General features: G+C 42.4%; 1 protein-coding gene across 19 annotated transcripts in view; it reads left to right on the top strand.

Annotated features, from left to right (window-relative positions):
• LOC137422533 (microtubule-associated serine/threonine-protein kinase 3) overlaps positions 1-17684 on the top strand; it is a 498013-nt gene that overhangs the window by 359235 nt on the left and 121094 nt on the right. For 11 of the 19 annotated variants that reach the window (XM_068109270.2, XM_078770435.1, XM_078770444.1 and 8 more), the window contains 5 exons: positions 6376-6451; positions 6977-7000; positions 7442-7462; positions 9584-9659; positions 10372-10586. In XM_068109270.2, the coding sequence (XP_067965371.2) occupies positions 6376-6451; positions 6977-7000; positions 7442-7462; positions 9584-9659; positions 10372-10586 (412 nt within the window). The remainder of the gene's footprint in view (positions 1-6375; positions 6452-6976; positions 7001-7441; positions 7463-9583; positions 9660-10371; positions 10587-17684) is intronic. The other 8 variants (XM_068109313.2, XM_078770458.1, XM_078770490.1 and 5 more) reach the window with 4 other exon arrangements.

The raw sequence follows: 17684 nt of genomic DNA, 5'->3' as shown, positions 1-17684 counted from the left end.
ACTACTCTCTTTTTGGATTGTGACCAAATTAACAAAAAACACCCTTTTGATCATAACTTGAATAATACTCCTCCAATGTCCATAATGTTAAGTTTTATGAGTAAATTGTAGATGGATATACATTTTCTTAATTTTCACTCTATCCCTAAATGTTTAAGGTCAAGGGCATATGGTGGTCTTAAGCAAATATGTCATCATTTGATCGCGGGCCAAGGGTAAGCCGGGGGAGACTAACCTTGGCGATCGCTTTGCGATTGCAGATATTTAACTTGTATGCTGCTCTTCAATCTATTTTTTTTCTTCTTACAAACACCTTCAAATAGGTAATGAATACTATTTGCCTGTTCCGATAGTAAGCAAAACTTCGTGATGCCTATCCTTCCAGGTATGAGAGAATTTAAATAACTAGAGGCACTCCATCGCAAATCCCCACAATTCACACCTAAAGCAATGTTGAAAGATGGCAAAATGTTCCACCAGGAATGACTCGATATCAAATTTCGAGTTTAAAAAATTTCCATTTTGACCCCTGTGACCCCAAGTTCCCACCCTCTGGGGCATGAACTCTTGGTCATATGACCTCTTGGTCATATCCAAAAAATCGTTACATGTTTCATGCGTCCACATTGTTGATTGCATATACGAAGTTTCATTTGAAAATGTGCCCGTAATTACATTTGTTGGTAATTGATCTTTTGACCACACCCCAGGGGTGGGGTAAAAAATTATATTGCTTTTGTACCTTCTTGTCATTTGTTGATCATAACTACCATGTTTGGTGAATTTCTGTGCATGAACAACACAGGAGAGAGAGAGAGAGTGTGCGTTTAAGAGGAGATAGTGTGCGTTTAAGAGGAGATAGTATGACGGACGGACGGACGGAAGGACAGATAGACGGAGCCAATTACAATGTCCTCCCAGTATGGGGATAACTATCACCAGACACACAATGGTTAGACCATGAGCTCTGAGTCTGGGAGATCGATGGTTAGATACTGATCCCGGCCTAGTCATACCGAAGACTTCAAAAAGCGTCCACCGGTAGGATTACGTGCTGCTTCCTCGCTTGACTTCGGCATTTGAAGAGGATAGAGCACGGACAAACCCTGTGGGTTGGCATCCCATGGGAAAAGGGAAATGTCTCCTTATTATTGGCCCATTGACAGGAGAAATTTTTGTGTTGCAGCTCGACCACGAGTCTTACACCATGTATAAATAAATAAATTATTTGAGATTCATTATTATAAAATTGTTTTTTTGTATTCTGTTAAAAAAATAGTTATTGATTTTTATCATTATTTATTTTTTGTTTTTGAACTATTTCAAGTTGTGGCTGTGATTTTTACTTCTATATGGAACTAAAAGGGTACCGTTTGTGTGATATAACAATCAAATTTGTCAGCATCGAGCATTGCTGTGACAAAAACCTAACATGTGTAGCACCTGTGTTTCGCGAGGGGAATTTTTAGAATGGTTCAGTTCTTTTTTGTATACAAAGTCAAGGCTAGCACCCTCAATGGAAGAGGAGGCTACAGAACAAAAGGAACAGGAGAAAGAGGGGGGAACACCAACAGCAGAGTTGAAGGATAAAATAAAGGGAGACTTGGACAAATAAGGGAATTGGAGAGTAAAGAGGGCGCACGGGGTGGACAAGATGGATGTAGAAGAGAAAACTGGAAATTTGGAAGGAGGTTGGGTTGGGGGTTAACGAGGGTAGAACATATATTGGTTTTAGATTGGAGACAATCTGTGATGGTGGTGAACAGCTGTCTTGAAGACCTGGAATGAAGAATGACATTGAAGAGTATGTGGAACTTGGTTCCGTAGGTGGGAAACTAGAGCAATGCGAGTATGTCGACAATATGCCTCCGCATAGTCCCACAACGGGTAGATGCCCTCATTCACTGTCCTAAAAATAAACAAGTTTGATTCAAATCCCTTCAGCTGTTTTCAAGTATCACATTTTCACCAACTATGACAGGTTTCACATTGATCGGTGAAGCAGTTTCAGAGAAGGGATTTTAAAAAAATATCTGCTTTCAAGCTAATATGGTTGCCATACTACATGACATATGACCTTTAAAAATGTACACTCTGCATATGTATGGGTAGGGGATCACGTTTGTGAAGTTTTGTGTTGATCGTATAAGGTTAGTTTTTGTATCCAAGATGGCTGCCAAACCACGTGACCTACAACATCATCATTTTCAAACTATATGCAACAATAGTGTTAGATGATATTTGTAAAATTTTGCATCGATAGGGTAAGTGTTTTCAGAGATATAATTATTTAATATTTTTCTTCAATCCAATATGGCTGCCGCACCATGTGACCAATGATGTTTTTGTGGTCATCTTTTAATCGCCATGCCTAGTCAATGACAAACGTAAAATTTTGAGTCAATCGATTTGGTGGTTTGGGAGAAGATGGTTTTTTAAGGTTTTAGGTTAAATCCAATATGGCTGCCAAACCATTTGATCTATGATGTCATAAATTTAATATTTCAATACAAATGGGTCATAGATCATGTGCATGCAATTTCAGATTTTTAGGACAAGGAATTCGATTAAAACATTTTTGGCTGGTATACCACTTCACCTATGATGTCATCATTATCATGCTTTTGTTCCCCATTGGGAGTACTTGACAATGTGCCAAGTTTAAAAAATTTCCATTTAGCAGTTTCAGAGAAATAATTTTTTAATTATTTCCGTTTATTCAAGATGGCTGCCTTGCCACGTGACCTATGACGTCACAATTATCATAAAAAACATTCTGTACGGGTGTCACTCCTATCCTAAAAGTTTTGTCTCAATCGGACATGTGGTTGCTGAGAAAAACTAGGTTTAGCCCGTATGGATGGACGGACGGACGGACAACCCGAAAACTTAATGCCTCCGGCCACCTTCGGGGGCGGAGGCATAAAAAGAGGAACGAATGAGTATAGGTGAGCAGTGATCCTGGATTTAGGTAGTTTCCCCAGAATGGGGTTGATGGTGTATCGTGTGAGCCCTGCAGAAACCTGTGGGACAAAATACGGAAAGAGCAGTGGCTGCACGACCAGAAAGGAGGCGGAAGAAGACAGATAGACACCCAACCTGTCTGTGATGGTGTCGTGATAGACTCAGCTTCATTATGGGAGATCCCAATAATCTCGAAGGCTTTGGTTTCCACGGCGTCAAGCTGAGCAAGATGGTGACGCAGGTTAGCCACCTCAGAGGGAGAGCAGTACTCCATCAAGCTGCGGATGAAGGCCTTGCAGGTGGATAGGAGTTGAGGTGTGCCAAGGAAGGTCTTTGTACGATGGAGGATGCCCATTCGGCGGCTGGCTTTGGAGGTCAACTTTGAAATGTGATTTACCCAAGAAAGATCATGGCTGAGAGTGAGACCCAGGAGTTCGAATGAATGACAGGAGCTTAACTTAAACCTTCAACACACATTTTGTTTTGTTAGCCGAAACGTTCTCCACACATTTTCAAAAACTCTCTCTCTCCTGCTCCCGGCGTACAAAGGCTCCCCGAATAAATTGTGAAAAATTCATTTTGGCTGAAGGAAAGACAGAACTTTTAAGAGATTATGCCAATTGGCAAAAGTGAATGAGTTACCATATTTTGCCATTTCAACTGCACCCAATGTGGCCTTATTTAAAGTATGCAGCATTTTTTTTTTTTTTTTTTTTTTTGTATACAACATCGAGGCTCGTGAAAGAGCGAACATTAATCACACAGAAAGACAAACCGACACATAAAACATATAACATCGGGAGCGGTAGACAAGATGGGGAGAGAGGGGGAAGGACACAAACACAACATTTGAGAGCAGGGACCGAGAGACATGGAGACATCGAGAGATCTGAGAGAGGGCGAGGGCTTTGGGGGGGGGGGGCATGGGAAGGGGGCGGTGGGAGAGGTATAAAACATATGGACACTGCCAGGACTTCCAGGAAAGAAGTTGGAATTTCAAACAAGGTGGATCTGGGGTGAATTAGCGGGGGTAGAAAAGATCAAGGTTTTGGATGGGGGAAGATAAGAGATGGTGGTGAACAGCTGTTTTAAAGACCTGGAGGGAGGAGTGGGATTGAAGGGAGTGAGGGAGTTTGTTCCAGAGGCGGGAGAAAAGAGGAATGAAAGAGTGAAGGTGATCAGAGAGCCGAGATTTTGGCAGTTTAACCATCAGAGGGTGGCTGGCAGATCTTGTGCGACCTGTAGGAATATTTGGGGGACAGAGCACAGAGAGAGCTGGGGGTGCAAGGCCGGAGAGGAGTCGGTAGAAGACAGAAAGACCACCTACCTGCCTGCGGTGAGTGAGTGAAAGGCCCTCAGAGATAGCTTCATCGCGGGAGATTCCAATAATTCTGAAAGCTTTGGTTTCAACAGCGTGAAGCCGAGCCAGGTGTGAGGCAGGAGCACCGGCCCATAGGGGAGAACAGTATTCCATTGAGCTGCGGATGAAAGCCTTGTATGTGGTGAGAAGCTCAGGTGTGCCTAGGAAGAACTTCGCACGACGGAGGATGCCCAGTCGGCGACTGGCTTTGGAGGCCAGCTTGGAAATGTGGTTTTCCCAAGAAAGATCATTTTTCCAGATCAAAGATCAAAAGAAAGGTTTTCCCAAGCATTGCGTCCTGTTTTGTTATAGGTAAATCTTCTAAGTGTATTCCATTGTTTTTCTTCCATCCTGCTGCTTGAATGACTGACCTGAGTGTAAGTATTTTCCATTTCCATCCTGTTTTAATTACAACTTTCGATTCGGCTCTTTGGCACCGATGGTAAATTCTAACGTTGCAGATTTAGAAGGCATTTTCATGCCGAAGGATGACGAATCCCACAGTGTGTCCAGTTACCCTGGATAAAGTCAATATTCCTGCGTCAGTACTTTCCAGATTTCATATACATGGCGTACAAGATAGTATTTCATATATATGACGTATAAATGGCATAAAATAATTGAACATTATTCTTATTATAACATTTAGTTTTTGCTGAAAGTTTTGCAGTAGTTTCTTTTTTCAGTTTTCTTTTTTTTCAAAGCAGAAAGTTTCAGTTTCAAAGCAGAAAGTTTCTTTTTTTATTGATTTACTTAAGGTTCTTGTGCAGGTTGTCCACAAATCAATGCGCAGGCCAAAGACAATAGCAAATCTCGATGTACTTTATAACAAGAGCACATACAGATTTATATATGGGATTTGTACCCATGTTCTGAGCATCATGAGGCATTGGTTCAGATGAGACGGATAAAGAGGCCCAGCCCTTTTTCCATATGAAGCTGGATAATGGTGGAGAATTCTGAACCCCAAGCTGACGTCAAGATGGTTTTTGGTTCAAACCCAGCTTAATACGGCTCAGGATTAAGGATTTGAATTCTAAGCTTACGGAAAGGGAGCAGCGTAAATTTGGCCAGATTTTTTATCCCTCCTTCCCATCGCTCCATATGCTTCCTGTTTCTTTCCTTCCCTCATTTGACTCCTATTTTCCTCCGAACTTCAATTTTATTCCCTATCCACTCTGCACTCTGCTTTCACCCTCTTGTCTACCTGTCTCATCATCATCGTCTCTCTCCCTCTCGCTCGCACACTCGCCTCTAAGCTGTCGAGCCTGGGTTCAAATCTCAACCCAGCTATAAAATGTCATCCTGGTGTATTTCGCATGCAGGCTGATTAATTAATTAATTAATTAATTAATTGTGTGTGCCGTCTTTTGGATGGTCATGTTCCACTGGACCTCCCATCTGCCTGCATTAGTTGGTGGAAGTTAAAGATCCCACGGTGTCCTTAGCGAAGAACAGGCGAGCCATCAACAGCATTCCGAATCTCTGCCCTAACCTACAGATGGCACTGCCACCCTCTCAGCCAATGACGCTCTTCCACAGGCTCGTGCTGAATACAAAAGAAGAATCTCTCTCTCTCAATTATCCTTCATTATCTTCCTTTTGCTTTTTTTCTTGAAAAATTCTTTATTTTAGTGTCCCCACACGCCCTCCACGTGCAATACGTCATAAACAGGTGATCCCAAGCCAAATTAATCAAACGTGGGAGTGTTATCATGTCATTATTTAATTATTTAAAAATCCAGTCTGCTCATTCAGGTAAAAACCCAGCCGGAGGTGGATGATGACATTTATTGGAGATATGAATCTCCCTGCCTCACCTGCTCTGCACCACACATAATCAAGTCCATGTAGGTCCGATAGTCAAACCAGTCCCTCAAAAAGGTAGTTTATAGTGGTACCCAAACTCAAAATAAACCATGAAACAAACAAGTACCTTGTAAGAGTGGTTCAATGAGGCCCGATTGCTCGGCTATAACCTTTGCGCCACAGGCGCAGCAAAACAGCCGAGGTGAGTTTTAATTTCTGAAAACACTTTTTTCTCTTGGCAGGTGGAAGCCCCTTGGACAGTCCGAGAAGCTTCTCTCCCAGTGCTCCAGCTCATTTTTCTTTCGCTACTGCTCGCAGGTGAGGCCTATATGACGTCCCCTTCCCGAACCCCCTATGTTGCCTTCTCGTGAGTATCCACTTTTATTACCGTCTTATTGTCTTTCTCTGCACATGCAATGTGTCCTTCGTAAAACGTGATCCGTCATCATTTATTAACCCCTTTCGCAATGCCCTCGAACTTTAAGAAATCGGTCGACTACAGCGAGGTCGGCTGCGGGCAAAATCCTAACTTTACACCGAGTTAAGTCGTTTACTTTTCACCGCTGTCCAACTTTCTTCTGAACGAACATCAGTTATAAATGCTGTTATCTCACTCTGTCTGCTGTCTTTCTGATAGATCCAAGATTCTGATTATGGCTTTCTGCGTCCATAGCCGATATTTTTGTCTAACTTTTTGTCGACTTGTTAATTTTGTCCGCTTGTCGGCACTGTCTGTTGAAATTTATTTATTTATTTATTTTCCCCTGCCTTGTTGTCTGCTTGTTATCTTCGTGCCTGTTTCTCTCCCTTGTCTCATCTTGCCACTGTGTCATCCTTGCCCAGCAGCCATGTTCACAGGGCAGACAGGTAATATTTTCCTGTTGGTGCTGGCTCTTCTCTTTCTTTCTTTCTTCCTTTCTTTTTCAATGGATTTGCAACCATTTTACCATGTTTCACTTCACTTTGGAACGAGTGAACCGGTGCTTCAGTTGTATTCCTCAGTCGTCTCATTTCGATCCCATTTCTTGGAATGATCCTTCTTCATGATTCTTCATCGTCGATGCAACCAGTAATGGATCCTCACCTGTTCATTTATTCCTTTTCACCCGGGGTTGCGCAGATCATGTTGACCGTCCTCACCTCAATGTCATCCTATTACATCCTCCTCTTTACTATGTCTTCCGAACTTCATCTTCCACTTGCTCCTTGCATGTTCTCGGAGCATTCTTTTAGTCCTTTGCTAAATGTTTGCTAATTGCCCATCACCTTGTTGTCTCCCTCCCACCTGCCTTGCCAACACGCACCCAGCATTGGAATCGATATCAAAAGGTAGCAATCATACCGAGACCAGGTGTAAATTTATTGGTGATCGCTTGAAGTCTATAAGATCCTTATTACCGATTTAAAAATGAAACTGTCTGTTTGAAAGACAAATGACCGTCGAGCTTTCCTTGGTAATGTTGAGTGGCGGAATTTGAGCGAAGTGTCGGGATTTCACGAGTCGTTGCATCGGAATCGTAAAAGAGTCGTTAATCTCATCCCTTTGCCGTACACACTAAAGCCAAGGATGCTTCAATGTCACAAGAGGGATTTTCAAAGTTTGATCCATCAATGAAATTAGTTTAGTCTCTGGAGATGCATACAATAATATAATCACTAATTTCAGCACACCAACAGAGATCTGTGTGGGCGGCAAAGGAAGTACTGTAATAATAGATAAAAATACATTAAATGGTGGTGGATCCACCTCGAATAAAATAAAATAAAAGGAAAAACTGACGAATAAAAGGAAAAAACTGACGAATAAAAGGAAAAACTGACGAACAAAAGGAAAAACTGATGAATAAAAGGGAAAACTGATGAATAAAAGGAAAAAACTGACGAATAAAAGGAAAAACTGGTGAATAAAAGGAAAAACTGATGAATAAAAGGGAAAACTGATGAATAAAAGGAAAAACTGATGAATAAAAGGGAAAACTGACGAATAAAAGGAAAAACTGACGGACAAAAGGGAAAACTGACGAATAAAAGGAAAAAACTGACGAATAAAAGGAAAAATTGACGAATAAAAGGAAAAAACTGACGAATAAAAGGAAAAACATGAATAAAAGGGAAAAAACCGACGAATAAAAGGAAAAACTGATGAATAAAAGGAAAAAACTGATGAATAAAAAGGAAAAACTGACGAATAAAAGGAAAAAACTGATGAATAAAAGGAAAAACTGACGGACAAAAGGGAAAAGTGACGAATAAAAGGAAAAACTGACGAATAAAAGGAAAAACTGACGAATGAAAGGAAAAACATGAATAAAAGGGAAAAAACTGACGAATAAAAGGAAAAACTGATGAATAAAAGGAAAAAACTGATGAATAAAAGGAAAAACATGAATAAAAGGGAAAACTGACGAGTAAAAGGAAAAACTGACGAATAAAAGGAAAAACTGACGAATAAAAGGGAAAAGTGACGAATAAAAGGAAAAACTGACGAATAAAAGGAAAAACTGACGAATGAAAGGAAAAACTGACGAATGAAAGGAAAAACTGACGAATGAAAGGAAAACTGACGAATAAAAGGAAAAACTGACGAATAAAAGGAAAAACTGACGAGTAAAAGGAAAAACTGACGAGTAAAAGGGAAAACTGACGAGTAAAAGGAAAAACTGACGAATAAAAGGGAAAAGTGACGAATAAAAGGAAAAACTGACGAATAAAAGGAAAAACTGACGAATGAAAGGAAAAACTGACGAATGAAAGGAAAAACTGACGAATGAAAGGAAAAACTGACGAATGAAAGGAAAACTGACGAATGAAAGGAAAAATTGACGAATAAAGGAAAAACTGACGAATAAAAGGAAAAACTGACGAATGAAAGGAAAAACTGACGAATGAAAGGAAAAACTGACGAATGAAAGGAAAAACTGACGAATGAAAGGAAAAACTGACGAATAAAAGGAAAAACTGACGAATAAAAGGAGAAAGTGACGAATAAAAGGAAAAACTGACGAATAAAAGGAAAAACTGACGAATAAAAGGAAAAACTGACGTTTCGGGCCTTACCCTTCGGCAGAGCAAAAGTTTGTCGGAGTTCTCTGTTTTTCCTTTTATTCGAGGCGGGTGGACCACCGTTTGAGGTGTGTTTTTTTTACCTGCAGAGGTATAGTCATGCCGGATGTTTAACACATTTTGGAAATTTCATGGATTCGCCAAAAGCGAAATAAACGTTTCCTGACATGTGATGGAAGGAGACAGACGAAAAGGGAATATTATTTCTGATGAATGCATATTACATCTTCTGAGTTAAAGCCCTCTCCGCACTCCCCCTTGAGCTATTTTTCAAGGCAGGTTGGAGAGAGGTAAAGGGATAGCGATGCAAAAGTGTTGTCCTTCTCTGTTTGAGAGAACTTGTCATTACAAGCTCATTGTTTGTGCGTTCTTTGTGTAATGCCGCAGGGATGGCCGCCGCTGGTCTCTCGCATCCTTGCCATCGTCTGGCTATGGAACGACCACTCCGAGTTCGGCTGTGTCGGTAAGGAAGGGGATCTGAGCTGCATGTTATGGTGGAACTTTTTTCTTTGAAGGAGAATTGTACAAACAAGCTTTCAAAGTACGGTACAGGTAACGAGCTAAGATGATCCAAATTGTTCCACAAATTTGATGTCTGACTCGTGTCAAGTTAGATGTAAATGGTAGGCAAAACCAAACGTAGCCTAGAATGGTAAATACCTCCGGTACCATTTAAACGTGGATGCGGTGGCATTATTTTACTTTTATTTTTTTTGAACAAGATCGAGGCTCATGTAAGAGCAAACGTCAATCACAAAAAAAACGAACGGACACACAAAACATGTAATAAAGGGAGCGGGAGACAAGATGGGGAGAGATATGGAAGCACACAAGTACAACAGCAAAGAACAGAGACGTCAGGAGATCTGTAGGAGGCGGAGGGCTTGGGGGGAGGAGCCATGGGAAGGCGGGGAGGGGTGGGGGTGGGAGAGGTATAAAACACATGGACTCTTGCTAGAACTTCTAGGAAAGAAGTTGGTATTTTTAAAAAGTGGATCTAGGGTGAATTAACGGGGGTAGAAAAGATCAAGGTTTAGTTTTCTGCGATCAGAATACCGCCAGCACTAACCTTCCGTCATTTTGTCAAGGTCATTCTGCTTCATGAGGCAAATGATCTCGATCATAACACGCTCGTGCTCTGATGCCTACCCCTCTTCAATCCCATGTACATGCAGTCCTCCTGCTCATCCCAGGAGCGACTCCACCAACTACCTGCAGCTCCGACGGCCGATGAGCTGCATTTCCTATCGCGCCACTTCTGCAGCACGGAACGTCTTCCCGATGAGGAGATCATCAGCAGTGTTACTCTGGGTGCATCAGGCGGATTGGGCACGCCGGTGCCAGGTGGCAGACGCTCCCCTGCCCTCAGGCCTCGATCAAGAAGCCTCAGGTAATGCAAAGATAAATACATATTGGTGATTTATCCTTTCCATTCTTGCGTTTTACTAACATTGTTTCTATATATTTATTTATTTATTTAAGTTGCAATTGTGAAAATCAGCATCATATTTACTGTCAATCGCATGTTTATTTGTTTATCCACAGTAGTCAAACCGAAAGGCTTGCTCACGTTAAATATTTTCCAAGATTTTATATGTGACCACGGAGTTATTAACAGAATAGCTGGTGTTACAGGCCCATTTGAGCACTGCAGGTTCCAGGGAGAAGCCCATTCTGGTGCCACATCATATTGTCAGTGTTTCAACATTGTTTTTCGACGATGCTACAGATTGAAATAGATGTCAATAATAATTATGATTTATAATTATCTGTCGTCTCCTAGAGTTCGAGCTAATGGGCTATTTCACATGTCGTGATCAAACGTACGTCTTTAATCTCCACCAGTTACTCTGATCTGTGACGTGCAGCCACTTACACTGTCTAAACTGTTACACCAGTAATAAACTGTTACACCAGTACTAAACTGTTAGACCAGTAATACACATATACACACATACATACATATATATATATATACACACACTGTGTATGATGATGATGGTGTAAGTCGTCACTTTTGTCGAATTTCTCTTCTTCTATGGTGTGCTCACTCAGCATTGTGCATTGTGTGATGGCTGTATAGGCTGATGCAGGACCCACAGCATCGACCGCAGACATTGCAGGTATAGACTTGCAGAGATTGACGTTGGCAGGTGCTTCTTTCTTGCCTCCGCTGGCTCTTTATAGCAAGTCTCCCACATTAAAAGTGGTTCAGGACTTTACAGCAAAAGTTGCGCCAAGCTAACCTGTATGTGGCCTAATGTTCCCATGTGACGATTGGAATGGCACAACACTTGAGTGTAAATTTAAGGATGTTCCTGGTGGCACTTCCTTTGTCCAACACTTGACCGTTTACCAAATTTAAATTGACCGTAGAAAAGCACTCTTGGGATTCTGTGGTCTTCCATGCGTGTGAGGTGTTCTGACCAGCAAAGCTGGGTTTTCATCAAGAAATACTCAATTCCTTGGATACGACAACAGTCTAGGATTGAGGTGTTAGGTATTCTGTCTTGCCAGGTGATGATAAGAATCTTGTGAAGGCATCGCATATATAATTGTTCGAGGCATTTGACATGGCGACGATAGGGTATCCGAGATTTGCATCCATACAGGAGTGTCGATAAAACAACAAAATGATGGACACTGATTTTGGTGTCCAGGCGAATGCCACATTCATGCCAGAGGTGATGCATAAATCTTTCAAAGGACACACATCCTTGAACAAGTCTTGAGGTTACTTCATCATCAATCATTATATTTTGAGAGGACACCTCCAAGGTAGCAGAACCTATCTACAACTTTGAGTGGTGTGTCTTCGATTGCAATGGATGGAACGGTATATACAGTCTCGTGAAAAAGTAAGTACACCCCATGTAAAGTTTTGACTTTTTCAACATATTTCAACATACAGCTATTTGATCTTCATTTCAACAATATTGAAAGATAAAGGTGATATAATATAACAAATATCATGAAACATTTACATTTTGTAGTCCATTGTACAATTTAAATAAACATAAATGCAAATTTCACATGTGGAAAAAGTAAGTACACCCTTGGCTCTAATAGGTGGTATTGCCCCCTTTGGCATAAACAACCTCAAGTAGGCGTTTCTTATAACTGTCTACCAGTCTCTGACATCGACTGGGAGAAATTTTTGCCCACTCCTCCATGCAGAATTCTTTCAGCTGTGCGATGTTTGAGGGGTTTCTTGCATGCACAGCTCGTTTCAAATCCCCCCACAACATCTCGATGGGATTTAGATCCGGGCTTTGACTTGGCCATTCCAGAACCCTCCATTTCTTTCTTTTCAGCCATTCCTTGGTGGATTTACTGGTATGTTTAGGGTCATTGTCATGTTCTAAGGTCCACCTTCGGTTGAGCTTCACCTTTCCGACAGATGGCCTCACATTATCCTCAAGCACCCTCTGGTACAATGAAGAATTCATAGTGGATTCTATGATGGTGAGCTGCCCAGGCCCTGATGCAGCAAAGCTGCCCCAAACCATAATATTTCCACCACCATGCTTTACAGTTGGTATCAGCTTCTTGTGGTCAAATGCTGTCTTTGGTTTTCGCCAAACATGTCTTCTGGTACTGTGGCCAAATAGCTCTACATTTGACTCATCTGTCCAGAGCACAATGTTCCAGAATTGCTCATCTTTGCCCAGGTGTTCATTGGCAAACTTTAGTCTTGCCCTGATGTTCTTTCTGGACAGCAAAGGTTTCCTCCTGGCACACCTCCCATGTAGATCAAATTTGTGCAGCCTCTTTGTAATGGTAGACTCGTGCACTTTGACATCAACAGTGGCAAGAGCTACCTGTAGGTCCCGTGATGACATTCTCGGATTCTTAGAGACTTATTTCAGCATCTTGCGGTCTGCTCTCGGGCTGAACATGCTGGGGCGGCCTGGCCTGAACAAGTTGGCAATTGTTTGGAATCTTCTCCACTTGTAGATGATCTTCTGGACAGTCGAATGATTGATTTCAAATTGTTTGGAGATCTTTTTAAATCCCTTCCCAGACTCGTAGGCATCTACAACCTTCTTTCTGAAGGCCGCAGAGAGCTCTTTTGATCTAGGCATGGTGATGCCGCACACTTCAACAACAAAGAGCAAATCAAACTAAATGTCTGAGGTTTAAATAAGACAGGTTCCTCCAAGATCCTCTCAAACGATGTTCTAATTATTTGCACCTGAGCTGGTGCACCTGATTCTAATTTTAGGTATTTGAAGTTGTGATAAATGTAAGGGTGTACTTACTTTTTCCACATACGAAATTTGCATTTATGTTTATTTAAATTATACAATGGACTACAAAATGTAAATGTTTCATGATATTTGTTATATTATATCACCTTTATCTATCAATATTGTTGAAATGAAGATCAAATAGCTGTACGTTGAAGTATGTTGAAAAAGTCAAAACTTTACATGGGGTGTACTTACCTTTTCACGAGACTGTATATATATATATATGTATACACAAAGAATTAAGTTAAGCACCCCCCCCGTTTTTTACAACCTCGCACATTACAAGTTTGTTGTCGTCAAAACAGTGTAATATACCCATGATATTGCTATATTTTCTGGAGAAGTGATATTATGGTCACATAAAAACATAACAATCATGCCGTTTTCAATATTTTATTCTGCATAATTTAAGGTGAAATTTTTTGGGAATTTTAGGCATATTTTCACCTCAATTTAAGTATGGAGCTATAGGTCTATCACGGACAGTGTGGATGACGTTTATGTTTTCTAACGTACAGTCATTGTTCTGAGAAGACCTCTAGCGATCTTTGCGTCAATAACGTCAATAACGTGTAATGTCAATAACGTGTAAGTGACGTCAATAACGTCAATAACTAATGTCATACCAATCATTATTTGATCTCACATACCTTAGAATATATGCCAATGTATACATATACACAAAGAATATATATTAGGGGGTGCTTACCTTAATTCGTTGTGTAGGGGTGCTTAACTTAATTCTTTGTGTATATGTATGTGTGTGTGTGTGTGTGTGTGTGTGTGTGTGTGTGTGTGTGTGTGTGTGTGTGTGTGTGTGTGTGTATATATGTATATATGTATACATACATACATACATACATACATATATACATACATACATACATATGTATACATACATACATACATACACACACACACACACACACACACACATATATATATATATATATATAGTTGCGGAACCAGAGTACGGTACTCCCCTTAAGGGGGGGGGGGGTTAATCCCCCCTTCTATTTTCACTGGCCGTCTCCGCTCCTGACGCTACACAGCTACCCCCGGAAAGGTAGGTGCACAGCCCCGTTCGTACCGCGGACAGATGTTAATTGCCGAGCGGTTTTAGCAACCGCGGCACGAACTATTAACAATTACTAGACCCGATTCCTGAACGTTGGCCAAATCGTGCCACAGGTATTCAATGTGGAAACCTCAAAGACGAAGGATGTGAAGAAGAAGAAGACAAAAGGTTGGAAATACAAATATAATTTATTACTACTATTATGTACAATCAAAAGAAACCAAGGGAGAAGGAAGAATAAGAAAATAAAGACAGAAAGAGGGACGGACCAGAAGGACACAGTGAAATTCTAGCTTACCTATTAACAGTCTTACTTAAACCCCAGGACAACACAGAAGACGGACGAACAATCAGACTTACACGGGGGATGATGGCAGGAACGAATGGCGGGAAGGGTCCGGGTGGTTGGGATGATCGCGGCTCGAGTTGGGCAGCCGCCGGCTCTCCTCAACCGTCTCTCGTACGGCGACGTTGCTTCGAGGCTGCAACTTGGTTCACCGCTCAAAGCTGCCGTGGTCAAAAACTGCGATGGTTTCAAAGCTCCTTTTGTTCAAGCTGCCGCATCTGACGTGGGGGCGTTGCGTGACGGGTTCTCTCTCTCCCTGTCTGAGCTGACTCCCAAAGGCTTCCGCGCACGCTTTTATTGCCCCTGGGGCGATCAAGCCCCCGGCCTCCACGACACGCCCATCGGTGAGCTCGCCTCGGCCTTGATTGGTCGCGAGGGCTCACCGATCCCGCCCATAGAGGAGGCGTTTGCAAGGCCACGCCTTGTTCCTGGCGCTGGGCTGACTCCTCCCACCTTCTGCTCCGAGATGACCTCGTGCGTAATGGAGTCTTGCAGCGAAAAACCACAACCCCAAGGCAGCAGCGGAATGCAGAAAACCACCCAATGCAGTTGGCATGACAAAAGGGGAATGTGAAGGGAATCTACCTTGTTTAAATTCGGTGCAATGGAGTGTTAATTAATGGAAGACAAAGCCTTAATCTAATACACATAATAAGGGGGAAACTACTGAACAAGGAGGAAATCTATGATTGGCTACGTGTGGTATATGGAATAACTACGGGAACGACCTTTGACCTTTATACACAACAAATGGAGGAAGGAGGGTGATATTTTACAATTAAACACAATTCTCATATCCATAACAATATATATATATATATATATATATATATATATATATATATATATATATATTGTTGCGGTTTTGAGAACCCACACTTGTAAATATAACGTCATTAAAGGTTAAAGGTTGCACCCCATAGATAGGCCACAAGCAACACGTAGGTCACCATAGGACGTCAGTTATTTCATAGTATGTGTTTAGATAAGGCCATGTCCAATAGTTGCATCTGCGTTGTGTCAAACAAATAAGAGTAGGCCCTTTCGTTCATTTTGGCAGCCTCCCTCCAAGCGACGCCATTAAGCGCTCTCCAGTCTGTGCCCCATCGGCCCTCCCAATTTGTTACGCTCCTTGGCCAGCAGCCTTCGCTGCCCTTGGGCTTCCGCTCGAACCAGCCCAAAAGCCACGAGGTGAGGCCCGAAAAGGGGGCGGAGCGCCAGGATGGAGGTGCGGCCACGTCAACCAGCCATCAAGGCGGAGCCGGTAAAACCACACCAGCCAACCAGGGCTGAGGTAAGATCGCCTGACAGGGCATGGTTGGGGCTCCGAGAGCGTTCGCTGGCTTGGTTGATAAAAAGCGCGCACGCAAAGCCCTTCGACAGGACTCGCTGGGGAAGGTTGCCATTCAAAGGACTGTGCGGAGAGGACTGACCAACTGCGCTCGTGATAGGAGGTTGACCTTCAGGTCTGAGCGGGGAGAGAGAGGCGCTTGACCTGGAACGTGCGTTGAGTACGAGAGGGAGAGACACGCTGTGGCAACCAGCTTACAAAGGGCGAGCGCGCGGCACGCATTGCCAAGAACTGCAGCGTGCAGGACATTGGGGAAGGGGCGCTTGGAGCGAGTAATACCGGGAGCGCGTGTAAAGGCGCCGGTACACATATTACATACGCGGCCAAGAGCCATGAAGTCGCGATAGCCCGGCTTACCCTTTTCCCGTGACAATAATTGTCCGCTCGCGCCTACGCTACGCGGAGAGCTGCCTGCTGGGTTTCCACCATCATCGCCTGGTACGGGTCGAGGACCGGAGCCTGAACGCCATCGCCGGACCTTCCACCCTACCATCTACATCCCCGCGTGAGTCTGAAGTCTGAGACCGAATCTGAGAGTGAGCGGGCCCGAGTCCAGGGAATAAGTTAAGACTGTGGTTAAGACTGCCCTGTGTCCTTTTCCTTCCTCTTCCTTGTACATTCCTTACTTTTCCTCTTCTTGTACAAATTGTGAATAAGTTGCCTTGTTCTTCCTGGTTTCTTCCTAAATTCGATCGTCCTAGTCTTTTCTCCATTGGGTAAGCGTGGCACGATTAGGAACCGCTATAATCGGGTCTAGTCAGTGGTTAACAGCTCGGATCGTGGATTGCTATCCGCTCGGCATATTCTATCAATATCCGTGATTCAGGCGGGAGTTATTTCCTTGCTTCACGATCGGTGTTAGTAATTAGGTAATAGGACTACATTCGACCAACAACCCTATTTAACACCGACCGGAAGGAACGTGATAACTTCAGGATCGCGTCGGCCAGTAAAAGGTACAAGGGAATTAACCCCCTCTTGATAAGGGGAGAGCTGAAGTCGGAGATCCGCAACAATATATACATACACACACACACGCACACACACATTTAGTGCCGTCGGAATGTATTCACACCCCTTGACTTTTTCACATTTTGTTGTGTTGCACCCTGAATTTAAAACGGGTTAAATTGAGATTTTTTTGTCACTGATCTGCAAATAATATCCTATATTGCCAAAGTGGAATTTTTTGGGGTTATGGAAATGTAGTTTGACTTTATTCCTTCTGATATATTCTCATCTACACTCTTCTCAGGCGCATGTCATTCTTGTACAATTTCCGTATGAGCACAGCTGAAGGTTTACCTTATACTAAGTTCAGCTCGACAGGTGCCTTACGCATATGCTATCTTCCAATCACTAACTTATGTTGTGTTATCACCAACTACCAGCCAATTAGAAAATCAGTAATAAACTGGATGTAAATAAAAAAATGTTCCAATTTTCTAAAACATTTATAT

Source organism: Myxine glutinosa, chromosome 1, assembly GCF_964187855.1.
Source record: "Myxine glutinosa chromosome 1, kmMyxGlut1.1, whole genome shotgun sequence".
Taxonomy (NCBI): domain Eukaryota; kingdom Metazoa; phylum Chordata; class Myxini; order Myxiniformes; family Myxinidae; genus Myxine; species Myxine glutinosa.
The sequence above is the reverse complement of the archived record's forward strand: the minus strand, read 5'-3'. Positions and strand labels throughout refer to the sequence as shown.